A 27978-nucleotide genomic window follows, 5' to 3' on the forward strand; every position below is an offset into this window, starting at 1 on the left:
TGGCTGGTTTAGCTCTTTCCCCGCTATGGTTGCGGTGTTGATATCGGCTGAAGCTGCCGTTTCCGCTTGGGTTGGCCCAACGGATTCGCGCGGCGGAAATGAGAGTCTTTTTTCCGGTTTGCCTGTCTTAACGGAAGCCGGAGCTGTGGCTTTGTTCAGCGACGAGGGCTTGGGTATACCACTCGTGGGAGTGGTCGGCGTTATAGGCGTCACTTTGCCCGACACGTTGGGACTTTTCGTACAACAACAGACTCGGTCTGAAACAAGCAAAAACCATAATAAATATTAAGCGCACAATTAAGTTAGCAGAATTCTTTCTATAATTCCCGGTAAACTTAGTTGAATTTGTGATAATTTAGTGCCGGTCATTTTTCTTAAATCCAGAAAAAAAAGTAAAAATAAAAAAAGGAAACTGCGGCCTGGAATCGCTTGTTTTTGTATAGGGCAACGCTTATCACTACAGGGCAACGCTTATCACGCAAAGGTCAAGATAAATTTTAAATATAGAAAGCACGACCGTGCACTTCTGCTATGCAATACCGATATCATTTTTTGTAGGTGAAGTGATGTGCTGAAATACACACTGCAGCTTACCTTTGTGTTTGTAAGAGGTTTGCTTGCGCGTTTGAGAAGAGATCCGCTGGACGCCGGGGGGTCCTCTTCCGCCACTGCGGGAGGCGACGCATCCGGCAGCCGAGGTAATTCACGGCGTGAGCTCCGGCTATCCGGCTTAAGCAGGACGTTCCCCAATTTACTCGTCTTTTTCTCTGCATCCATTGCCACCGAGGGGCTCGTCTTGCTCACCGGAATATTCGAAATAACATTTGTCTTCGCTTCCATATCGTGGTGTTCCACTCGCAACAATTTGGGCGAATCTTTGCCGGGGCTTTTCGAAAACGTTTTCCTTGCCAGGGCTTTTATAGCCATCTTTGGACTACTGCTGACCGTCGTGGCAGTGGTTGTCTCGTAAATGATCTCCTTTGCATATTCCCGTTTAGCTGAATTTCCCTGCGGATATTGGGGATGGAAGTGCTGTGCTCGCTTCCGGTCACCGAAGAATCACTGTTGTCGGCACTTTTTGCTGAACCAAAGCCGCTGCTGCTGCTGCCGTCGCTGTGTTCGGACGAGCTAACCTTTGTGACCTTTTCGCTGGCATGTTTATCTTGTTTGTGTTTAAAAAAACCCCCAAAACCAAATACGGAGTTCTTCCCCATTTGTGAAGCGGTCGGCGTCAATGTGCCGGGAATCAACTGGGTGTCCTTTGTATTTAGTCGGGGTCCAGCCGGCAAAGGACCTTTGCTAACCGATGACACGGAGGATGTTGTGGAATTTATACTGCTACTGGAACGATTTTGGCGGTTGCCTTTATCACCTGGCAAAGGAAGTTTGGAGGATGGCACAGGAATGAGCGAATGCGGCGATCCCGATGCGCCGGGCGATATCGGTCGGGAATTTTGAGCAAATTGTCGTGGAGGAAGAATTCCTGAAAACAAAGAATTCATATGTAACACTTAAAACTTAGAGTCCCAACTTAGACTATACTGAATTTGCCGCTGTCAAACAGTCAAAGTTAATGTCAAAAGGTTTATATAATCGGAGTTCCGCTAACGATAAAGCGCGAATATAAATGCATAAATTTTTTAAAATGAAATTGATTATTTGACCAAACCATACTCAGAAACGTTTTGTCACACAGGTTATTTTCAGTTTGCGTCGTCAATGTATACAACAATTTCGGGACACACTTTCGCAATTGTAAACTGATTAAAATAAAAAAGCATATTGATATCGATATACATACACATTCGTTTTGTTTGTTTACGGCGTTATCAATATCTCCTTCAAAAACTTCAAATCTGTTAAAAGAGCTACAGCTGACAAATCTAATATCCGTTGAGTTGACCCATATATGGAAGGCTTTAATTTAATTCTGCGGTATGATGATATTTTCTGCCTATATGCATACCGCGGTACGCGACCTGAAAATAGTATGTCACCAGGATACAACCAATATCACGATGTAATTGCCATTATTCAGCCGCTACTGCAACGGCTTCGGATGCGAGAACTGCGAAATCTCACTGTTCGAACCACTTCTTATTATATAAAATTTTTTCTTCACTGCTGATTTGCCTCAGACAATTTTCTTCGGGCATATTCCTGGTGATCCGAAGCCCCAAATAAGATCTTAGATAAAGTACCTATTTTCAGAAGGGTAGCCTTTGCCAAAAAAATAGTGTGTACCGCTCTTCCGGCACCCGCCACATGGGTAAATTACGGTACTATATTGTCATCCAAATAAAGACCACAGGCAGAGACAACCAAGACAATCGAGTATGCCTCTTACCGGAAACGACACAAGCATCCTAATCACCATGTTGCTATTTGGAATAGCTAAATTACACGTATGTGTTACCCTAATATATGTGCACAGATCTCAACTATGCTGGTACAGTCCAGCACGAACAAAGAATAAACTGCTTAGAGACAACGATTTCTGACTACAATTATCTTCCTCCATTGACCAGATGTCAGGGTTATTATCGAAGCCCAAAACCCCTTGTTGACCCTACGGTCCCGCGAATATGTTGCTGCCATCAGGATAAGTATGTGTAATGTAATGGAGGAGCGCAAAGATTAATTTTCAGAATGTTCAAACGTTTAAACATGTAGTGATAGCTTTAGCGAAACAAACTGAAAACATTTTATACATCCGCTCCGTAATTTATTATTACTTTCGTGTATTATTTCAGAAAATGTTGGGGTTATCTATCCAGTACTTTTGAGCTCGTGATAACTGGAACTAAGCAAGTGCATAACAGAATTTACTTTTAAGAATAAATGCACGAGTATCCCACAACCTCGGTTCAGGGGAAATAAAATTTATTACTAGTGGGATGTGCTCGTACATATGGCGCATCTCTCTGACAATAAACCACTTTCCCATTTGCACAGAAGAAAATACCAGATTGTGGTTGTTTTTATTTTAATTTGTATTTTTAGCTATTATGTAAATCACATTCGGAAGAAATGCAGTAGCCATGGCGGCTTTTTCTATATACGTAGTATACCGTTATTTCTGTATGTCATAAACAAGTGCATGTGTGCATCTGCTGTATTCTGACTAGAGGGTAGGAATGGTAAAACAAATAATCTCAAATCAGCAAGAACTGTTAAAAATTTTAAATATTAACTAAGAGTGCACACAAAGGTGGCGTGCAGCAATTTCGAAAAACACTTTAATTAGCTTACGTCCGGTGTGTTTTTAGAAACGAAGCACACCACAACTGAGCGTTTGATATGTACCGGCAGCATTAGGGAGAAGCTGAAGCTGGACCCCTGGGCTGACGTCCAGTTCAATAAATCGATAGTCGTACTATTAACTGCATACTGCTTTGCATTCATTCTGGGTGAAATTAAAGGCGATCTCCGCTGGACGCACTTCCCGGCCCGGACAGTAATCAGGAACATTTCAAGGAACCCGTACCATTTTATAATATAAAAATGCAAGTATTTCTCAATTTATTTTGGGCATATATACGTAGGTTATTGCAAATCTCCAGTTATCGCTAACTGCAAGCTGTAATCGGAATTCGGACACTGAAACAGCTACGTACTAAAACATGTTAATTTTGACGCAAAAAGTATTCTGACATTTCATTTTTTACGAACGAGTGCATTTGAACCAATTATTCAGCCGTGTGTCTTAGTTAATTTATTTATTATGAACATTCCGCTTTGTTTGCAATAAACAAAAATTGTAATAACGTGCTTGCAAGTACATGACTAACACATAATACAAACGGTATTTAATTCAGAGCTGCAGAATTGGCATAGTTCCTAGTGCGGCACGTACGCCTGATTTTGCTATTATTGCCTTAACCTTACGGACGATTAAACAGGCAGATCAGACTATGGTAAAAACTAAAAACAGTAAAAACATAACATGCATGAGCAATGTTTATTGCAGCACCAGACTGGAAAACATATTACTGAAGCTTGGAATAAATAGGCTAATTTTCCTTGCTGCTGCACGACTGCCAGTAAAGATCCAGACAAACTGGCTGTGGCTTCATTATGGTTCCTAATTTCGGTATTAATTTATCTGCAAACGTTCATAAATTGAACTGTTAATTAACTGCAATTTACACAATGTCATATAATGCTCCTGCTTTCTCGTACAATGAGTCGTATGCACACCGGATACCTTCCTGTTCTTTAAGTTAAATTATCTCAAAACTAATGGCAAAAGCATGCATATGCATGCATCATGGCCCAGTAACAAGTAAAAAGCAATACTACGCGATATGGCTGTGTTTTATATGCAGTCTTACGTTTACAAATAAACTGTTAGAGATAACATAAATTTAGTAATCGCCTACCGAAAATCACAGGACTTGACAAGCCTTTGAATTGGAGAGTAAATTCCTGAACCGCTGTTACTGTCCATCCGAAACTTAAAACCACAGAAATAATAAAAAAATGTTTCTGGTGCGCGAAACTGAAATGAGCGAATTATAACAACTGCTGGAAGTAGAGAAAGCTGAAACAATTACTGAACAACTCCTTTTACTCATATCCGTTCATTTTCTAGACTGATCTAAATACAAAGAGAGCCAGAAAAAGTACAGCGTTAAAGTGACAGGTTAATGCACCTGCCGGAGGAGTTCTGGGCATAAACAGTCTCTAACTGCTCCATATTTCCAAAATTTAAACATCGCGACCGGAATCATGTCAATCCTGTATCTCACCTTGCTCGGTGTATCTGAACAGAGCAGATCTACAGCTCTCCCGATTCCAGTCGCTCTTTCACACTGGCCACTAAAGCGGTCAAATCCGGCGCCGATAACACTTCCGTCAGTGTTTATACATTTAAACTATATAGAGCTATTCGCCCACATTCTTTAAAACTCCATAATATACATGAATATATTGATGCAGACTCGCAAACCCATTTTCAAACCGGCTAACACTGAAAGAGAAAAGTCGCCACGATGCAAATGCTGCTAACAAAGAAAATCCCCATGTCCCATCCGTGCATTATAATTGCGAAAATAGCGGAGATTTGAAAAGGATTTGGGATTAATTTTCGGCGCAGAGGGTAGCGCTATACATCCAACTTGAAATAATCCCCTTGACAGCATAGATACAGAATATATTCCAGTACTTATTATTGTGGCACGGTTAGAATTCGTACACACATGTCATCATGGTGCTTGCAATGCAGGCAGAATGGGCGTTACCCGTCCCGTATATGTGCACTGTGTCAGTAGATGCCCCTTGCGTGAAATCATTAGGCACGGAAATGGACCATGGATGCAGACGACCAGTGTCCAGTAAATTACGTGCGTGATCACTGCACTTCACTACACACAGTTCACTGTGAATATTTATGGATTCTTCCTCTAAACATCTTCATGCATGTTGTTATTATTCTGACATTCATCCATCACAGGCAATGCCAATGTTAGCGTTGATGTATTCCAGATGATGGTTCTGGCTAATCAGTTTTGAATAGCCACCATGGCCATCTTTTCATTATTTCCAGCTGACTCCTACCGTACTGCCGTAGAAGACATAAATGCCGTAATACTCGAAATCAACCGCGTAATACAAGTGGTCGGGTCTTTACGGCTCCATATCGGCGATTCGGCATTATGACCAAGAACGGTCGAAACTCAATTCAGTTAATATTTGTATTAATTATGAGCGAACATCGATGTTGACACATCTCTTCCAGAAAAACCGTATTTGCATTTCCGATCCAATGTATGTATATGTGTATTACAACATTAAGAAAACTTCCAGGATTGAAGGGGTCCCTATATAATACTGTACATCGATTACGTATTGCAATTAATTTATTAACCGAGAGCACATAATTATTACACAAGGCAACGTTACTGAGAACTCATACTTTATTAGAGTTACTGTATTCTTGACAAATATTTTGACTTAATAGTTAATTTTTTCAGAAGTTTGTTAAAAATTTTCGGTTCAGTTACTCAATTGTCCATACGAAAATAAATAAATCTACCGTATGACAAAAAATACTCTCGAAAATGTTTCAAAACCGCATTCCACTATAGAAATATTTCAAAACCGCATGCCGTTATAGGAAAACAGCGGAACGGTTTTAAACTGGCGCACATCTGTTATAAACCTGCCAGGATTACGAGTTTACCCTGTCCACACAAGCACTTGTTCCCAAGCTTAAATATTTTATGTGTTATGTATACAATAAAGGGTAAATTTGTCTTATCTGTGGTTTGGTGTTGACTCCACATCAAGCAAGACCAAGGCGTCATTATTACTAAACCAAACATTTGTCAGTTTGGTATTCTCACCCTGTTTGCCCTGTATTGTGTGGTTTCAGATGCACTAACCTCGCACAAGTGGTCATTAAATTCTCGAACTTTTCAGGTAACGCTGGTTTATCTAGTAAGTATTTCTACAGTGTATAGACCAACATAAAATTTGAATTTTCAGCGGCAGAATTCATAGCATTAACTACCTGAGCTAGAAATTTTTACTTTTTAATGAAAGAATTTTATTCTTTTCAACCATGATGCAATAAGGGTATACATATAGAGATACGCTTCTGGGATTCCGTTAGTAAATTTGGCATATAAGTAAATACTACAAATAAAATACGAGAATCTGTAAATGACCGCCCGTGACTGTCGATTTTCGGTTCTGTATAGTACGATAATATGATGTAACTTGTTTTTGCATAATCCGTCACAAAATTTTGGTGGTAACCAAATAACTATTATGTATATAGTAAAGCACTTACGGCAAAAAAGGATTTGCAGAATAGACAATAAGAAAACAAAACAAAGCTCGTCTTATGAAACCACTTAATTTACATATAAATAAAATTGGAAGTTAGGCGAGAAGTTAAGTGCGGCTTACTAAATTGTTCCAGGCAGAAACAAAACTTAGTTGTCAGTGACCACTTGTCACGGAACAATGTTAAAACTTTCGGCAAAACTTATTGTTAAATGTACTTGTACCGTTACGGTACGAGTAGTTTATAAACTTTATATATAGAATAGTTTCTAGGCAGGTTAGCAGCTGCCTACCTAGTTACGCACATCATGACACAAGCCACGCATTTAATGTTCAATAATAAACATTCAAAAGAATAAGCTACAAATTGACAGTCGACTCACAACCTACCGGAATTGAATCCGTTAAAGGCAGTCCGCTCTTTTTCCGCGTTCGTCAGGCTCCGTCTGTTCTGCCCGCCGGCAGCCGGTACACTAACGTTCTGCGGGATCGCTCCGGTTGAATTCCGGTTAGCGTTCGTTGACTTAAAGGGGGAAGGCAACCTGGATACAAACAAAAAAGGTGTACCGTGCTATTCCGGTTTCCGTTATCGGTGAAAAAACCCACTTTGGAAGCATGGTGTCCGTAACAGGATTAACAGGATTGTGAGCTGGATTGGGTGGAACGGACGGAAAGTGTGGCTGAGCGGCGGACGCCAACTGGCTAGCGGCTTTCTTCTGCTGTTTATACCGTGAAAGACTGAAAAATAATCCCAATATGGCACGCAGGTTTCCGTTCTTGATATCTGCAAAAAGAGCAATTTCTGGGAAAACGATCCTTTGCGGCTGAGCAAAATTTTTAGGTTAACGAGACATCAAACTTAGACGAGTGTTAAAAAATCATAATAAAACGTCGCCAAAAATGCAGTCGAAGAGCATCGACCATCCGCCTTATCTAAATGAAACAAAATATAATAACGACGATCATATTGCCGCCGTCGTTTGGTCGTGCGTGAACCGTGTCGACACAGCCGTCAACAATGACCAGCGCATACACACTGTACCTTCCGCCTGCAATCCTTCCGTATTCACTCCCAGATTATCAATGCATTTCAAGCAGACGCTGATGTTGTCCAACTGAAAACATTGGAAACGTAATGTAATGCTCAACAGCATGCAAAGCTATTGTTGTCCTAAGTAAACGCAAAATTTGCTGGTAATTCAGCGGCTGAGCGTTATATGTACATGTTTGCGCTGCATCAATATTAAAGCTATAGCTAAAAACTATTGTTACAATTGACAAAGGATTTCGACCGGTAATCGGGTTGGATGCGATGAGCAACAGTGCGTAGACTTGTATACGATGCACCTGCACCGGCGCATTGCGCTTACTACAGTAATGGACGATTTTTTTGGACCAGATACAGCTACCGATGTATGCAAAATCTGAAGTCTCTTGAAGGTTGCTCTATTCTTCCAAAGCATTTGATGCGCAACTGATGTAATGAAAAGTAAGCCGGCCGTAACAATAATACGATAATCAGCAAAACAGTACACGGCACTCAGAGCAACAGCATAACGCTGTTTGGCATTATTTTGCGAAAAGGCTTAAGGTACTATGAGTGTAATTACATGACGTTTCTAGCTTTACATAAAAGACTGCTCCTCCTAAAAACCGCAACATGCTGCAACAGCTCTTATGCAGAAGTTGTTTTCTCATTTCGCAGTGCCAAACACGCTTTAAAGGTTATCTTTAACCAGCACAAGCGCGTAACCTGTTTGACCTACCGCTACTATGCATCCCTAATTTCAGCTTTTCTTGTTGACATTTGTTAAAGCAAGAACACTTTTCATTAATAAGTAAACGCTAACCTGACACTAGATTAATTCATGTAATGCAATCGACAAGTATGCTACTATACCAGTTCACAGTATTCAAAGATTCCAATAGTTGCAATTTTGCAGAACTTGTACACGGCAATACTAACAGCTCAATAAATAATAACCAAAATATTATATTAGTGTAATAATTATTTCATTTTGTTGGCGTTGTAAAATTCAAAAAATGGGGTGCTCGTATAGATCTATTTGATATACGGCACATACCGCTTAAAACATACTTTATCTGTAGCCGTCCAGTGCAAACAGTAATTAATTCTCTGCGATAATACTGCCATAATTTATTTAAGAGTTCGGAACCATTGAACTGCAAGAGCTGTATACTCGTATAGACCTGATTCAGGCAAACAGCCAGAGTAGGTTATCAAACTGGACAACCAACATTTTAGAAACATGACTATAAGGCAGGTGAATTATAAAACTGCTTTAAAAAAGAGCGTAAATGTTTTTTTAAAAAATATTTTATGTATGCACACTCACATTAATTAATTCACGCTAATTGCCGATCACCTGTCTGTATTTTCGAATACGCCAAAGTCAGGACTATTTTATTATCTTAAGTGGATAAGCTACTTATTCTGTGAAACGCAACATATAGCTGTGAAACGTAACATACTGTGAAAAAAAACAGTAAACTGGGAATTCTGTGAAACGTAACAGTGGACGTCAAATTTTTGTTACACTTATGTAGTAACCACAAAACGCGCATGCACGTGTAGCTGGTGCATGTTTACTGCCTACGTTCCCCTACCTTACATACCATTAATACGAAAATATAAAAAGAAGAATATTAAATAATATTAAGAACAAAAGAAAGTAGTTCGCTAGTGACTAGTAGGTAACCGCCGCCAAAAGATGTCGCGGTGCAGTATGAACCGTTTATTGTTAGTAGTGATGCAAAAAGTACAGTAAGTACTTTGCCTTTTGTTCACCGAACCGTTTGAATACAAGCAAATGACGCAACAGCACTTCAAAATTCAAAAGTTTTTTGTGATCTTTTCCCTTCTTAAGAAATTACGAATAGCCAGTTATTATAGCCTGTTTAGATTTTTGACTTGTTTTTGACTTTGTAGTATACTTTCGCTAAATTAGGTGCAGTTCATGGCTTTGTTTACTGGCACTTGATTCTTGAATCTTGGACTATTGGGGAAGACGCTAGCAGTTTTCCGAGCTTGACTGATCTTTCGGTGCGGCTTCCTCTCGTGGATTTCCTTTTCATTGTGGTACACCGTACGCTGAGCCATGCGTCCTGCTGCTCCTTATAAGGTACGCCTTGGACATATCCCGGAAGACCAACGCCTTACAGCAAGCGTATCAGCTCCTCAGCCCAGTGCGCCTTTCCGACCGCGCTACAGTCCGAATTACAACTGGACACGAGGAAGAGGTCCCCCTGCAGCGTCACATTCTTCCTCCTCTGTAAACGGCATAGCTACCACAGTTAACGGTGCTCCTGCCACAAACGGCGCACCTTTCCGTCGTCAGTTGAACCCAAACGGAATATTTCGCAACCCTCGTTTCGCGGTGCAAAATCCTGCCGCTGCCGCCACAGAACCCAGACGTCCGGCCAGTAAGTCATCACTTCGGTATGCAATCTATTTTTTACATCTTTTTTCTCGGGGTATACTCCCCAGCGCACAGATTTTCGGTACGGCATTGCGAAATTCCATTACAAAGTTTTTTTAAACTTTTTTAAAAGTCGTTGTGGTGAATTGAATATAATATTTGCAGAGTTCATTTCTGTTTGTTATAGAGTTCATTCGTATCGTACAGCTGTAAACATTACGCATTGGTGGTTCTCTGTTATATAACCGTAAAGGGCTGTTGATCCGGGTCTGATGCTTCTGAGTTTTGTTAAATTCGCGAGTCAGTGCAAATATCACGTAGGCCCGGAAAACGACCTTATCGATGAGTCCTGCTTTACGGGCGGACCGCCTGGAATATTCGACGGTTACTGCGGCGCGCGTTACTGGCGGAATTTGCAGTCGACGATTCCCATACCGTACTTGGATTCCGATGAGGAAGAAGACCTATGTCTAAGTCCAGAGAAGGGACACCATCCAAGTCCAAGGCCCAGCCACCGGCTGTGCCTGCTCCGAAAGAAATCGTGCTCCCTGGACAGACGTAGGTGTTTGCGCAATCCAACAAGGGCTGTGCGGGTGGTGGTTGCTTGCAGTGTTGCGGCAGCGAGGAAGACTTTGCCGAACTGGTGAATTTGTCCTTTTGCTGACAGGGCGCCGGAATTATTCCATGTTACACTGCGAACAGCAAGCACAGTGGTCCTCGTTCCTACGGCACTTTCGGAATTGGATATGTCGCTTGGTGCTTATCTGGGCAATCCAAGAGACACCGGAGTTTTCACGCTGTTGGAAAGTCTTCGAAAAGAAATGTTTGACGCTTATAAGCAAGCGAAAGCAGCCAAGACTGTCCCATCCTTGACGTCAGTTCCGTCCCAGCTGGTTTTTCTTAAATAATTAGTTACTGGTTTCCGTTTTAGTTACAGTAGTAAGGTTTTTCGTATTGCGTTATTTTAAGGTAACGTTGTTAAATCGTGAATGGATTGTTATTAGTAGCCACAGTGAAAAGGATAAGGAGATACGGCAATAACGTAATAATTACGACAAGTTAGATCGATAGTTATAGCTTTAAAGCGCTTGTGGTAAAACTAAAAACAGTATAAATACTTAATAATGCAGTAAAATTCGCAAACGAGCATTTAGATTTTCATCGCGTATTTTTTTTATTATTTTTTCTTAGAATTTGATGTTTTCTACAGGTCTAATGAAAGGAAAGAGGGAAACCTTATTGCCGTCCAGATCCCCGGTACGAATATGTACCATCGTGCCGTAATCGAATCCGCCGGCACGCGTTTCAAGTGTTACCTGGTGGACATCGGAATCTGTGTGTTTTTACCCTTGGAGTGTTTGTATCCGCTCTTGCCTCAGTTTTGCCTGCTTCCTGGACTGGCGGTGACGGTACGCTTGGCGCACTTTATAAAACCCAAACAGCATTCCCAGGTCAAAGCGGTCCTCCGGGATATCCAGCAGCAGCACTCCACAGTGGAACTAACCATCACGGGGATAACACGGGGCAACAGACTCTGCCATAATCTACACTTGCGGTTTATTCTGGAGGGATGCATGGTGATTGATAACGTGGACTTGAGCGTGAGGGTGGCCCAGTTGTGCGGGATGAGTAGTGCCAGGGGAACCTCTGTCTCGCCGGCGTCGGAACGTGACAGGGCGGTGACTCCGGAAAATCCTGAGGAGAACGCTTTGCCGGGAATGGACGAGAACGAGTTTTACTGGTCACGGATTGAGAAGTTCTCGTTTTAAATTTGTTGTGACATTTTATTTTATACTTTTTAAGTGTCGTTAACTACTTGTACAATTACCCCCACATTGCTTCTTGATCCACCCTCGTACTGTACTTTCAATACTTCACCTATGCTAATGTAATTTGTTCTGGAGAATTGTTGGTAGCTAATCGAAATGAATGATTGTTTTTAAGTGCTACCCGTTGTTGAATACCAAAACGCCATGATTCATTCCCAAAACTTAAAGAAACAGCACGTTCCTTCTGGTAATTGCTTTGAAACATTAGTGTGATAGATTGGGTCAAAACACACAATAATGTAACAGCGCTTTACATACTGTTGTAGTTATACTTAGTATAAAATGCTAATTTACTGAATCGTTTCACACCTTACAGTTGTTAGCACCTTTCTGAAGAATGCTAGAAATAAACCAGAGGTACTTCGTGCCGGTTCTGTGCCGGTTCTCGACTGATGAGTCTTACGACAGCTGTGGGCTTATATCGCTAGCCTTCTTGTACACAAAAATGCGAAATATACTTTTCCGTCTCCCATAATATCCCGACATGTTATACACTGCATAATTATTGAATGCATAACCAGTTCGTACTAATATTCTACTGCAGGTGCTACTTACAATTTGGGCGTCCGACTTCGGTTTTTGTTTGATGTCCCGTAATTTTTCGTTGGCTGTAAATCAAATTCAATATAAAAAAAGTAAATCCGGCTCTTTTTCCCCACATGGTAATACGATGCATCACAAACACTGAATTTAATACGTAAAAAGGTGGAGATGTTCATTTAACACTTAGACACGCTTCCAGCTCTCGTTAATTCGATAATTTTTTAAAATAATAAAAAATAATAATAAAAATAATTCGATAATTGACAAAAATTAATAAGTTAATAAGATAATAAGTTAATAAATAATAAATTAATAAGTTAATAATTAATAAGAAAACTCCCGAAACTTCATGACGGTGCATTCCCACAACATGGGGCGCGGATTATACAGCCGAATGGATACTGACATTCTTGCGGCAACTGGAGTGTTCAAATCTGGAGATAAGGAATTGTCTGACGGTGAAAATGAATTTATAGATTAACCATTTGCTCGACTGACGACGGATCAGTAGTGTACTGAGTGTGCACTGCAGCCGGTCACTGTGGTCAGCTGCTCGTGCGAATATATTTAGTTGCAATGGAAACCGAATCAAGAAGTAAACAGATACTTGATTTCGATTGAACTTGATCATGTAATGAAAGGGGGTAAAACGTCCCAAGGAAGGAAGTTAACTTGACCTACGTACTGATGGACATCATCAACATGGTCAGTGTTGAAATGCCGAAAATTGCGTTGCGCATGCGTTTTCTGAAGTCCAGCTCAAAACAATTTGCTGACACGCCTGCGAGGACATTGCGAAATGCTTAACCTTGTTAATTTCGTATACGGTTTCGAACCAAAAATATTTAACTTGGAAAAACAGACTAAACTGGATTTTTGGTTTGACGCTCAATGTACTGGAGAAGTACCAATAAAATGAAGGAAAAGACATTATTTTAAATTTAAATATGAAGGAAGTTTTATCACTGGAAGGCAGATTCATTTTACGTTTAATCAGCGGATATATAAGTTAGTCGCATTCCAGATTCCACAATCTTTGAATACTTCTACAATTACCAAGTGATGAATGCTTTTATTTTCAGTTTTGAGCATGGGAAAAAGGTTGTTTTTAAGTTTTCCCAGCCGTCGAATTATACTTACTGACAGCTTCTATAACATCCGCTAATAAAACGCCATCTGTGATATCTTGTTGCAAATCCTGAATGAGGCGTTTGTGTCGAGAAGACCTTTCCAGATAGTGGTTTGCCCAGTCGGTGTAGATCTGCAAAGGAGAACGCGCTTGAGCTTGGACATCGCACATAAAGCGCATAGTGTGCGGTCATCAAAATATATAATTGCGCAAACTTTATAACGTCTATCAGCTTCCCTACGAGCAGATTCAGAGAGAGTTCTAAATTTAAATGGATGTGAAACCGCAAGGCAACACACATATACGGACGTAATCCGTGCACAGTAGCCGGGGAATTTGAAAGCGAAATCAAATCTTGTCAAAATAAAGTGTAAACTTTCTGAAGCTGTATTCTTTTACGTGCCAAAGATATGAAAGAGCAAAAATCTTCGACCGCAGTATTTAACACATTTACTTTCTTTCGACCAGCACCAGCTGCTACTCTTACGAAACTGGTGTTGCTTCCTCGGCTTTAAGCCTTCAACATATTTTAGCATGGAAATAGGCATCTGGAGAAAAAGAAAGTTGCGAACTTACAATTATGACTGAGACAAATAAAGGGAACGTCTTGGTTAATTCAAGCTTAAAACTGTTCATAATGCACATGTTCACTTTTTTTTCATAATCTACTTCACTTTATTCAGCTTAGTTGGATGGGCAGCGCCGAAAAAAGAAATCAACAAGTTTAAACGAAACTTTTGGTACTGAAACAGCTAAATGGAACAGCTAAATCCTTTAGCAGCACAAAAGAACGTTTTCAGCATATCCTGTTAACAATATTTTTCGTATAATTATCTACTTGATAATTATCTTGATTATTATCTTCTTGTCTACTTGATTTTCATACGCGAATGTCCTACGTTAAGTTAAAATATGCGGCATTGATTTAAATTTATTTGAGAACATCGTCTACAAAATTGAACAACGCATTGGTCAGCTGACTATTTAATAGTTAAAGAACACGCAGGGATTTTGATCTACGCCAGTTGCCGGCCGGAAATACGAGGTATAATAACAAAAACGGAGTGGGTTCTGCCGCTGTGACTGGATTAGGTACCGGATACACCATGGTCAGTGTCGGAGCCACAAATAATGTTTCTGATCTCCACAATTGCTTTCTTAAATTAAAATTTCTGATGTGAACCCTTTGTGTTGGTAACATTAACTAACACGTCGACAAAACAACATGAGTTTAATTATATTATGCGGGATCACCACGATGCAGCAAGTGAATAAAAGAATTTTTGTACCGTTGACTTGACTGTGCCAGCGCAACAAACGTCATTCAGCTTCCAATTTTTGAATCAGGCGGCTTCCCGAAATCAATTACCGAAAAAAGAAGGCCAACACCTAAAGTGTTTATTTTAAACTGTTCTCATTGGTATTAGTGTAATCATTTCCGACATAAAACACAGGTACGGTATCAAATAAAAATCAAATGCTACGACCAATATCAGTTTTAATAAGTACAGCTTGTGCGAGTATTACGGGCTATGGTATCGTAATGTCAGATACGGTTCATCAACCCTTGAATTGCGGTTTCCTGCGCAAACGATCTTTGGAGATTATTACTTATTATATATTATTTGATCATCCGCGTTGTACCAAAGACTGGAGCTAATGATAACAAGGCAGGCTGAGTTTAGGGAAAACTTTGTCAACAGCTAATCTGGAACAGAGTGGTCAGTTGGGGGCAGCTCATATGCTGCAGAATGACGATTGCCGAATCGAGTCGCATGTGCAAGCACTTTAGCATGCATTCATATCCTTTTCATAAAGTTATAAAATAAACTATGCCGCATTAATGAGCAGGCAGATATTTGAGCTATGTGGCCAACTGATCGCTTTTCATAGCACGATCAACACAATAACAACACACAGCACAAGCATAACAGTGTTTAATAACAGGCATTCGGCATACACCGATGAGTTACTATAAATTTACAACATCAAATTTGAACTAATATAAAATACCAAACAGCGTGTAGACAACAACAATACCTTAATGCAGTAATACTTTATATCTTTGATAACGCAGCAATCCAGAACACTCGCAAATTTACGAACAAACCTAAATCTGGAACGCGCCTTTAGGGCAGCCCTACACGATTAATCACACATTGTACTATGTTTTAAAATACATTGCTAGGTGTATTACGCTATGTGAGAAGATACAAAACTGAACATCAGAAAGTATGTATCCGAAATGTAGTGATGGAACTGATGTTACTGTAAATTTATACGATTAAGGAAGTGGATTAATTAATACCGTACTCGTATAAAGTAATTCTTCTATTACCGACCATAAGGCTATACTTTAAATACTAACTGTTTAAATCGCACCTTAATACACGTCTTGTTCCGGGTTGCGATCCTGGAACATGCTACAACTTAAAACTGATCGAGACTGTATTACTCATCCGGTTAAACCAACATGTATTATTGTATGAAAATGCCGTTTGCAGCGATTAATCTTCCCAGACATGTCCGCTGGGACACCGAAAGTCAGCAAAGTGCTCATTTGATGGTGCTTGAACTCAAATATTAATCGCAAAAGCGATGCAAAACATATAAACAACAATTCCGTAACCACGAAGAAGAGTAGGCACTACAAGTTCTAAAATAACCAAATTATCCAGCCATGCTTTATAAAATCTACAAACAAACAAACTGCCACTACAAATACTACTACAAACTTCGCGATTATCAAATAATAAAGCCACATTTTATGAAATTGATCCTCTTTTGCTGTATACACCAGGTACAGAGTAGGAAACAGATAATTTTATACAACAGATAAAAAATGATATAAAAATATATATCTTATTTGACAAAACTCAATGCACGGTTTTCTCCAACAATTAAAAAACCGGCTTTTGTTAACTCTTCTTTTACGCGATTAGTGAGATGAATCCAGGTCAAATAAAAAATTAATGGTCATTCGTACGCATGGCAGTAATAACTATATATAGATACCAAAATTTAGTAAGCATCGCAAGTTCTTCTACAAATCGTCTGCAGCCAAGATTATTTGATTGTACAGAGTGCGCAAAACGTTTAGGCGAATTCGATTTAAGAAAACTACATATGAAAGGGTGACATACCACTTACGCTTTATCAGTTACAGCATTCATTGATTTACACTATCTGAAGTAAGCTTTAAGTTCTATAAATCTTTATCATGCGTACGACAATCGATCCACCTTTATGTATGAGTGCAAATCCAGACCCCACTTCCTGTAATCCATTGATAAAGGCCCAAAGACTTTTTGGATATCAGAATCGAGACAACAATCCATTTTAAATGCAGATTAGAACAAAACAAGTGCAAAAATATAGGAGCATTGTGTTGACTCAACAACACTCCTACAGTGTGAATTATGTGATGCGCTATGCCGACTCCATGAGAATTAGTAATTAATATCTAAAATGAGGTAATCTCTGGGATCTAAAGGCAAACGAAATTTTTTCGCTTTAGGTAATGACCACAGATGTAAATCACTGAAACCAGTCAAATTTCTTCACTCGGCCCATAACATAATAATATAATGCCGATTAAGTCAAGCAGTTCAACTTTCAAAAAGTAAAATTTAAGAAATTTACAATCTGATAATATGGATGGTATTATTGCTTAAAAAATAGACAGTAATTAATACGAAAACAACCACGATATCAAAGATATGCTGGATAAATCAGAACGTGTCACAGTGTGGACGGTACACATAAATTGCAGAGAAACGGACCAACACAGGCTAAACAAGCTGGAATCCCATGCTCATTGACGGTTCGGGATTGGCGTGTAGATATGCGAAACATTAAATATGCCGAAGAGTGTAATATTATTGGGTATATTCACGCCATGTACAAAATCGATGTCTTTGCCGGGAAAAGAAGTTTGCCTTCTTGTTAATATTAGCATAAACCGGCAACCAAACTGACGAAAGATTTATACCCATGATGGCGAAAGTATTTATGGCTAGTTTTTCTTGCAGATGTGTGCAGGATCTGTCAGTCAGATCGTCATTAGAGGAGTACACAGGAAAAATGATATCCTTCCTTATTACAAACTCACGGAGACGCACGACATGATGTACAGTATCTGTAGATATGTCCCAATCTACGTAGGACTGCTGACCGCTAACGGCTATAAATATGGTTAAGCCTTATCCGATATCATAATGTTACAAAACAGGTAAAAACATAAATAAGTACGACAAGAATTGCCGAAATGCCGAACCTCATCGCAAAACTGTGGAAGCCGTAAAACGACCCCCCAGTTTTCACCAATCTTCTGTGCACACTACGCTTTCATTGAGCGCTGGTGAGAAACCTGAAAATACCGATACGTATACGACTGTAATATACGATTTGTAATGTCCAAAATACGCCGCTGTCAAAAATCTATTACCAGCTGAATACTGCTGTTATGAGATATGTTAAATGGTAATTTTCTGTTTAAAAGTAATAAACACCTTTTCAAAACGATTAGTAATTCTGTGCTGTGGTTATTTACGCATGAATAAATCGACCTTTTGTTAGCCATAGATGCGCAACACATGCATTCCTCTTTACCGTTAATGCATATTATCATTGCATTATCGGAATTTTATACACGTTAATATGATAAAAGTTGTACGCTGTTAATTACGGGCTGATCTTAACAAATTTCATATAACTGTGCTCATGGCAAAATTGTTTATTCTGTCCAAAATTATGGAACAAACTCGAAAAAGGTTGTCCAATTCAAAAAAAAAGTTTGATACAGTTCGCCATCAGATTAATTTTACATTACATTTAATTTCCCCCTCCACACTCACCAGAGATAACATTTGTATATGCAGATAAATCCGTCTAATACAGCATTTCAGGGCACTACAGATATCTGCAATGTGACAGTAGAATAATATATTCCATGGCCAGACGATGCAGAATATACTTTACGATATATTTGCACTCGCCCAAGCCGCAATATTGCCATCTATGATGACAATCAAAACAATCGAATGTGGTCTCGTATGCTAATGAGGAAAGTAGGAAGCATGGAGCAGGAAGAGGTTGATGCCCTTCACCAGCGGATATACAGGATGGGATCACATAGACATGAGTCGACATGCCACCATCCCCACTGTTCGGTGATAAGTTCCGCCGATAAATCGGTTTTAAGCCGGCAAAGTTAGGATTAAACTGTCATTAGTTGATTTTAGGTTTACAACACAGTGACAATGGCTGATACGGATTAACAAGCCAGCTACTCGCTGTTTTAAGGTGTTATTTTTGTGTCCATACCGTACGACAAACAATCGTTGCTGCAAGAATCTCGGTAGTACACTCTGTAGTACTAGTAGTTAACTTATATAGCTGTGCTAGACATACAAAGAATTATTATAATATAAATATTTCGCCATGCAAAGCAGATAACTTTCGCGCGTATAAAATTACGTCCCTTACCGTTCCCTCAACAAAAAATTTTGTACACACAAAATTTTGTGTGAATTGGGTAGCATTGAATGTTTTCACTATGTTACATTAACACTTATTTGTCAATCGCTTTCGAAGAACACCGCCTGTAACAAAGTGTAAAATAAAAAGCTAATAAGAAAAGACATCAAACTGTATGCGCTTGCTCTCGTGAAGCAAAATGAACGTCTAATAATTGTAGCGAAATATACAATCCACATAGTAGTGTTTATAATGTAGCGCGTTATCACCACAAAATCATGGCATTTACTGTACTTGTACTCGTATAAGCTGCGTACGTAACTACGCGGTTTATCATAGGCGGTGTTATTTTATGACAAAACTATAAGCGCAGTTATATGACGACAAGTAATTCCGTGGCTTTGATCTGCATTAATGAAAAAAGGTTGTCAACTAACAAATCAGTACAGGTACAACCGAATCGGTTGTACCGATTATCGGTTGAACCGATTATTATCAAAACGTTTCGGCGTAAATTATTGCTTTCCTGGCCATAGTGCTTTACACACATGCAGACTAAAGTGTAGCGTGAAATAAATTTTATTTCTTCTTGTAGTACACATCGCATAAGCAAAGTGCAGAACTTTTGGACAATATCTTGACCTACTTATACAAAAAACTTTGTGCATCTTCAAATCCAAAGTGTTGCAAACTGATTTGAAAACGCAAACACAAACCGGTCGATTGCGCAATCCCGCAAAGCCAGACAGTTATGGTTATTTGATTTGGCAATATTTGCGCTTTTTGTTAGCTGTTATGGCACACTCTGTCTGCAACGTCTTGGAGACTTTTGTGCAGCTCCATTTCTTAAACTGGAAAATGGAAGCTGAAGGTTCGTACAATCTCCATCTAAAACTACGTGAATGTTGTTCAATCAATGGACGAATGCATGCATTTTTTCCAAACGCAAAGACATCATTAACAGCGTGGTGTAGAAACTATTTTAATACAAATATCAATAATTTATCATCATTATCGTTACTTCAATTTGATGTGGGATCCCTTTTTCATAAAAAAGTTTTACATATTTTATGTTATTCCGTCCCCAGCTGTATTTTAATTATCTGATGACAATAATATGGATGAGTGTATTGTACAGTCTACAATGTATAACGATACCTGGTTTAATTCACGATTAAAAATTTGCAGAAGCGCTCGGTTAAATACCTTTGGGTAATCTGATACGGCATTCTAATTAGGTTCAAATAACGTATCATATTACGACCTGAAACTTTAGCCCAAAATTAGATTAATCAAATAAATTCACAGGAACATTAAGTGCATCTCACACGTGTTTAACATCAAAAATGATACACCAAGCCAGATGACGTCACAGTAACACAGAATTTCTTTTGCGTTTTGCATTTTTATTAAAGTAGTGGTCATTCCAGCAGTACAGTGAAGGTATGCATGCATGTATCTGTCAAGCCAATAATTTGTCCGCTAAAGTGAGCGCGAACATCTGTTATGAACAAGAGTATCCGAATTCTCAATTATAAATGCGTAATAATTGTATGATTGATAGCACAAAAGATGATTATGGCAGCTGCTCATGTGAAAAATTGGTTCTGGACTCAAAATGTCATTTCCAGCATGCTTTGTCAATAATTACTAAGTCTACTTTTACAGAATCGAAAGAGATTTCCCTATCTGGTTATGCAGTGTCAATATAAGTCAGTGATCTGGCCACTGGTCAAATATACCACGCGCGTCTGTAGCACCGCCAGCCAAGGCTATATTCGAGACATCATATGCATATTAGTATCGATCCGTTCAGCTTATTAATTATGCATCGTTACTTTTGCCTTGTCTACGCATCTTGCTGTTTTACTAATTATCCAATGCCCTAATTTGTCCCACTGACTACATGACCCAGTCAGGAAGATACCCAGAAAATGCCTGATTTACAATTCAGATTTTGGATCATTTCTACTGAACTTGGTATATGAGGAGCTCCTTTCCAGCATAAATACTCGTCGGGAAGCTTAAACTGGTAGGTTTCTAAACGATTCGGCCACATACCTTTTTGATGTTCGCGTTATTGTGCTCACACGTCCATAATCTCATACTCATTCCCGGTTATAAAAATGCTGACTTATCGCTCAGCAAACAAATCAAATCTCGATGAGACACTGTCGGCAGTATTCGGGAGATTTAACGCAGAACTAAACCCACTTGTGAAGTTCACTCTACTACAAAATTTGGTGGAGTCGCAAAGTGCTGCTGCTACTGGTAACTGATCCCTTGGCTTAACTCGCTTTGTTGTATGACACAATACAGTTTACAGTTGACTCATTAATTACGGCTTCGACGATTTTCAGTAAGGATGTTGATGGTTCCAACAGATGAGTCAACAACTTTGCAAAAAGAGATTTTTTCTCTCTGCTGTCTAGTGGCATAATTCCGCGAAACAGCGTGGAAAGAACACACTCAGGTATGAAAAAACAAGCGCAACCCAACAAAAAACCGGCATCTGAAAAGTGCGTAACTCCACACACATCACAGTTCACAAGTGGGTATAACAATTATATATGCCGAATGCTGAAGAAAACCCATGGGCCAGCCGGTATTAAACAGCGACATGCACAAGACGCTGACCAGAATACATTACACGCCTGTAAATTTGCATTCGACCAGACTGTCCAGCGCATAAATGACCGGATATGTTTATGTCCCCGCAGGCTGCAAAGTGGGCTTCACCATCATCCCGTTGCGTCGGAGAAGACAGACAAATGAAGCAGCGGGATCTTGCAAGTGGTGGAAACGGCTAATGAAGGGGTATTAATGTGGGGAATAAGTGTGGGATTGTGCCACACGATCGCTACAGATTCTGCCATAATGCCTGCACACAATCGAAAACCGGTATGTGGAAAAGTGCAGATCAGTAGAATATTGAGTGCATGTGGTCTGCGCCATTTCTTCTGTTAGGCCGCGGAACTCAATGGATATATGGGGCGATGTCAACTTTCATTTCCGAAGACGGTGTACGAGTGGCTATTGCATCGATCTTCCTAATCATACTGGATGATTTACGAATGCGGTTTTCGCCATTTGCAGTCTTCCAAGGGCTGCAGTGCTCTTCTTGTTATTCGAAAACAATGACTTCACAAACTTAACTACGATCATCGTTATGAAAGTACAGAGCAGAAAGCGCTCTACAAAATACCATTCGTATAATTCATTCAGTGCATCCGTTTCTGATAAATAGGATATTTTTCACAAGTATAATATGTATACTTAAATGTGTTTTAGACTGGTACCATATTACCGCCGGGGTCAGCAATACTTTGAGAAGCCGGTTAAACATAATGTACAATTTTTTTCGTTTTACATATGTACGAGGTATATACTTGCGACTGGTCGGGTAATTTTGGCAATAAGAAAATAATCGACATGAATTAACGCAAAGCGGACCTACGTGATTTAATCGCACGAAAATAAACATGCGCATCTGTATCTACAAGCAGAAACTCAAAAGCCGAAAGAGAAACATCAAAGCAATCCATATCGATTTTTGATCATGTTTTTGTTCAATGGGTCAGTGGGATTTTATTGACTTCCAAAATCGTAGCATTTGCAAGCCACTGATGATAAGCGATTTGTATTAAATGAAAAAAACCTTGTAGGGTGGATCGAACCTCGAAGGTGAATTAGTCCATCAGTCATCACCCCACACTTAATGTTAAACGGCAGTTATAGATATACCATATGAATAGTAATTTCGTAAGTAAAATAATTTCTTCTTAATCCTACATAAATTTGAAAGTAACAGTGCTAGTTGTTCATGTACAAAAAATTTATTAAAATGAAAACATTATGGGGAGCGATCAATTGTTGCTTTTAAAATGGGTCAAACATAACAAGCTGTTTTATACAATGGACACCATAAATGTGGTTACACTTAAACCGCGCGCAACCAGATACTTATCTGTACTCAGACAGCCAATTCCGTGCTGGCCATCGGCCTGCTGATATTTACACTTGCACCTTGCACACTTCCCAACGAAAACTATCAAACGATATCTCAAAAGAATGAGAAAAAAATTTTAAGAATTTTGATACCATACAAATTCGTTTTTGTTTCATCTAAGAGAAAATCGAGGTTCCTGAAGTTTCCCGTAGACAAAGCATATGCGTGAAAACAAACCAAACCGTGGATTCAAATCCTATGCTATGTCTACGGGAAACTTCAGGAGCCTCGATTTTCTCTTAGATGTAATAAAAACCAATTTGTTTCGCATCAAAATTCTTAGAATTTTTTTCTTATTCTTTTGAGATATCGCTTGATGATTTTCGTTGAGAAATGTGCAAGTTCCAAGTGCCTGAGTTTAGCATACGAGTCTACGCGCAATGGACATGACCGACTTATTTTGGTCTGCTGTTGGTCTTGCCGTTAAAATATCGGTCCTCGGACCGATTGTCTAGTGTAACCACATTTATGGTGTCCACTGTATATGCAGTTTTTTTAATAGAAATCTTTTTTTCGAAATACTATTTTAGCTTTCGGAATCAAGCTTGAACCGCCAAGGTTTCATCTGCGAACTATACAAGGTGTACTGGTGCAAGATCTGCCGGCGACTGTACGCATTTAAATCTGAAATCTACAAGAGAGCTCCAGCTGAAAGAAATTTGATATCCTATAGTCTAGAAGTCAAATGTACGAGTATCTATGACCAAATCTGACTGTGTTTTCGATAAATGCAGCTGGAAGGTCTCACACTTCTGTGGGATTTGTATACTTGTACAAAGTCGATATAGACCAAAATTTACAATCGTACCTGATTTTTGTAAATTAGATCATTGATTGTAGGTATTATTTGCAGCGCATTTATCGCAGTAATTTAAGTTAGAATAACACCAGATATTTCTTTCTCACCCGAGTACGTAGTTGTATGTATCAACTTTATTTCAAACCAACACACATACGGGTTTTAATTTAACTTTAGAACAGGAAACATTACAGTCATTACATTAACAACAGCTCGTTAAGCATTAGCGCTTTTTCCACGGTGCCCATGACCGAAGCTGCGTACCTTACCCACGCTGAATCTCCAGCGACAATCGCTGGCGGAGAAATTCGTGTGACGGGATTAGAACGAGTAAGAATATTATTAGCGTAAGAACGGGATAAGAACGCGTAAGAGGTACTATTTTTTTCCAGATCAAACAAAAGCTGCTCTCGCATTTAATATCGTTAACATATCTGCAAACATCTTTATGGTTCGAGAACCGGCCGGCATAAACATGAAAACATAAAAATTGTATCGCTGACAGGTTGCGGTTTCAAGCACATGATCAAGCGTTTCCAAAAAACTTTTTAGAGAATTAAAATGCTTACCACAATTCCGTTTAACTAAAGGTAAATTTTAACAATCTGTTTTTGTATCAACATTCAAGTGAGATCAGCAGCACCGCCCAGATGTGCTGATCTGGCTACCATAAAGTACTATAAAAGCTCTAATTGTACGTGCACATGTTGGCCCCTGCTTGCAGTAAGTAAAATAACCAGTGTCCATTGATGAGCATATTTTACACCAAGCAAAAAGTTTATCGGCTTGCACAAAATGTGCTTGATTTCACGGTATTCATTACAACTACAAAAGCTACTGAATTCAACAACGAAATCAGCCTAAATAAATCTAAATCCATAATTATACATAATATATATACAACCCTAGTCTGTTGATAGAAAATTGGTTTAACAAATCAGTTCTGCGTATACATCAATAATTATTTTCACTGCGCTTATATAATTAAAACCAAAATCAGGACCGAAGTGATAAACATGATAAAATCATGAGAAAAGTGATTGGCGAAAGTTAAACGTGGGTAAATACAGGGCGCATTCTGTAAGATCTACATAGCTTCTTTGAGAACCGAAATAAGTTTGCCGATATAAATTGGTTCTGAAGAATTTTTATAATGCTGAAACCAGTGAAACATGTGCTATTGTGGCAATATCTGTATATAAATGCACGTGCATACTCATAAATTATATTTAAAGAGCCATCGATCGTTGACATAGCGCAGGTGCGCATCCGATGACACAAACGCATTTTCATAGCTTTATTACAGAGCTATGCTAATAGCGAAATTTAACAGCATGCTGCGCTGAAATCTGAATAACTGGCTTTGCTAACTCCATGGTATCAAAGCGGTACAGTAGGTAAAGTTTAAACGCAATACACTGCAAAACCAGATAAGCAAAAAAAGTGATAGTGGACATTTCGCCGGAAATCAAACTGAATTACAGCACTCGCATTGGTTAAGGCTCCGTTCTTCGCCATGAAAATTAATTAAGTACTCGTAATTTTTGCTCAATGAATTGCTGAGATCACTGAAATACAGCACATGATGAACAATGTGCAACAACGTGCAGCACATGTGCAGCAATTCCACCACAGTCATTTTCTTCGACTAGCCTACACTAGTAGATTAACCGAAAGGCAACATCCAGCTAATGTCACCTATCAAACACCTGTCTATCATATCTCAATTTCGAACGTCGAAGGTAATCTAAAGCATTTTGTACGCTTCTCAAAAAAGCAGAAACCGTCGGGGATACACCCTAAGATATGCCGTATCATCTCAGAATTCCGTATAAATTTATTGCGCACGTTTTTGGTGAACGCAGAAATAATACGGTGGCACTGCAGTGCGACCAAACGCATCAAACATCACTATTTTCTAACACGAATCGTCATGCACCGCTTGTAAGTGTACATGTACAATACATACTATATATAGTGTACATGCATACCGCACATTATATACTTACCATTAGCTAAAAAATGTGCTTATAAATGCGACTTTTAAACTTGTACAGATAATTATTATGCATGCTGTATGCGTTGTCTGTTATCCTGATGCTAAATTTCAGCAACTGCTGAAAATTGATATAAAATTATTTAGGCCGTATATATGTGCCGGTATATGTAACTCACCCGGTATATGTTGGTCAGATTTACGTATGCCTAACGGTTAACTCTACACTTTAGCAACGTTTGAGTGTGAATTCAATCGGCAATTAATTCAGCAGCCCTTTTAAGGTTCTACACTAGACACAGAAAATCTTTGGAGAGAAAACTGAAACTGTTGCCAGTCTGATCAAAACGTACGTACCTGAGCCATTTCTCCCTGGGTATAATACAAACGTCCCGGAGCAGTAAATTTTTTTGCAATGTCGGAAAAGCTGGGCACATCGCATTCGTGCTCTTCCATATTTCCAAGTTTTGCAAAGCTGTGGCAGAAGTACTAAAGCGGTTTCATCAAATTAATCTGGCATTCGATGCAGCACTGTATTCAGAACAGGATCATTTTGCATGTTGGTATAAAACTGCATTCGGGAAAATAATAATAATTAATAATGGGAAAAGGTAATCCTTTTCGATCCATATTCAACTGCGCATTCTCGACATCGGCGGAGTTGACCAGTGCATGTATATTCTCCGCTATCTGTACAGATAATCAAAGGTGATTCCTTCCTCGGCGTACCAATGGTTTATGAAGAATAACCAACAACGGATCAACGATGCAAAACCATCAACATGCTCTGACAATAAAACAACACCATTCACTAAGCGGTTTATCGGCATACGAGAGACAAACGGAAAACACGAAGATACGAGAACATCTTTGTAAAACATCATCGCATATAACGCATTTCGCTTATCATTCGCTCTAAAAGTCATCGGTCAACCACTTGAAAACACATTTATGTCTCGTGCATGCAGCCCGGCGTTCGGTACGCGCGTGGCCTAAAGGATAATATTTTGATTGATGTTGGTCACTTAATTCCGTAAACTTCTTATCATCAGATTCAGCATTGATAACCGATTATTGAGCTGTAAATCTATATACGCAATCGTCGACTGCTCCATATAGTACAAAGTCATAGAAATATATAAACAATGCGCAATAGGAGGTCAATCTTCGCGCATTCATTACGACAATACAAAGCGAAATAAAAGTACTGAAGTACGCAACGTTATTACTTAATATAAACCGTATTTTCCGAGTGCCCCCATACGTTTTCGCTCAGAACACATCCAAGTCAATAAAAAGAATCGCGCCGGCGTGTGCTGTGCTTTTCCAGCACAAAACGATCAAAGCAGTTCAACTGGCTTTCCATCGGGAGTTGCTATGAATCAAAACTTTGGAATGAATAGAACATGTTTTAAAAAGTCGTAAAAGTAGCAGCGGTGAGCAAGATGACACAAAAACAGATCAGCACGAAATCCGCACTGCGATAAAACATGAACAAAAACACAAAGTGGTATTCTATGAGCGAGCGGGAGATCTGACATGCATATTATCAATGGTTATGTTCCTTCCAATAATAAATGCATATTTACGACTGCATTGCCTTTAGGGCCTGCAGCCGGCAGATCGATGGATCAAATGAAGATCTGAGCTGCTGTCGACGTCTCTAGATCTGTTCAGGATTCAAGTTTCCATCACGACGAAAAAGCAGTGAAGGACACTACAATGGCCATAATGCAATTTATTTGCGGAAGGAACAATTCACAAATTTTTGTGCAGATAGCAGTCAAACACTCCTATTCAAAAGTCTGACAGTGAATTAGGCTGCATGCGCTCCGATTCAGGACCGTGGAATTTGGCGGTGATTTTGTACCGCGTGGTGTACATTTAGGCTGTCGAGCATACCGACACGATTTTAGTCCTCTTGACAATCTACTGAAAAGTTGACTTGACACAAAAAGGCACA

The 27978-nt window shown here is 39.3% G+C and overlaps 2 protein-coding genes across 4 annotated transcripts; one reads left to right on the plus strand and one right to left on the minus strand.

The window, feature by feature from the left end:
* Nucleotides 1-121: 121 nt before the first annotated feature.
* On the minus strand, nt 122-27970 carry LOC129586388 (neuron navigator 3-like). 3 transcript variants are annotated; one of them, XM_055479600.1, is made up of 8 exons: nt 26373-27970; nt 13745-13865; nt 12617-12669; nt 7835-7907; nt 7399-7576; nt 7183-7334; nt 595-1483; nt 122-257 (listed from the first exon to the last, which is right to left on the minus strand). In XM_055479600.1, the coding sequence occupies exons 1-7, from the start codon at nt 26469-26471 to the stop codon at nt 918-920; spliced, it is 1242 nt and encodes a 413-aa protein (XP_055335575.1). In that variant the 5' UTR covers nt 26472-27970; the 3' UTR covers nt 122-257; nt 595-917. The 3 variants fall into 3 exon arrangements, with proteins under 3 accessions (XP_055335575.1, XP_055335576.1, XP_055335577.1); XM_055479601.1 differs by lacking the exon at nt 26373-27970 and adding an exon at nt 21273-21538; XM_055479602.1 differs by lacking the exon at nt 26373-27970 and adding an exon at nt 16976-17068.
* On the plus strand, nt 9634-12193 carry LOC129586390 (uncharacterized). Its single transcript, XM_055479606.1, has 4 exons — nt 9634-10236; nt 10554-10790; nt 10900-11106; nt 11443-12193. The coding sequence occupies exons 2-4, from the start codon at nt 10699-10701 to the stop codon at nt 11999-12001; spliced, it is 858 nt and encodes a 285-aa protein (XP_055335581.1). The 5' UTR covers nt 9634-10236; nt 10554-10698; the 3' UTR covers nt 12002-12193.
* Nucleotides 27971-27978: the final 8 nt, after the last annotated feature.

This window comes from Paramacrobiotus metropolitanus, unplaced genomic scaffold (assembly GCF_019649055.1).
Source record: "Paramacrobiotus metropolitanus isolate TYO unplaced genomic scaffold, Prichtersi_v1.0 Parri_scaffold0000020, whole genome shotgun sequence".
NCBI classification, from domain to species: Eukaryota; Metazoa; Tardigrada; class Eutardigrada; order Parachela; family Macrobiotidae; genus Paramacrobiotus; species Paramacrobiotus metropolitanus.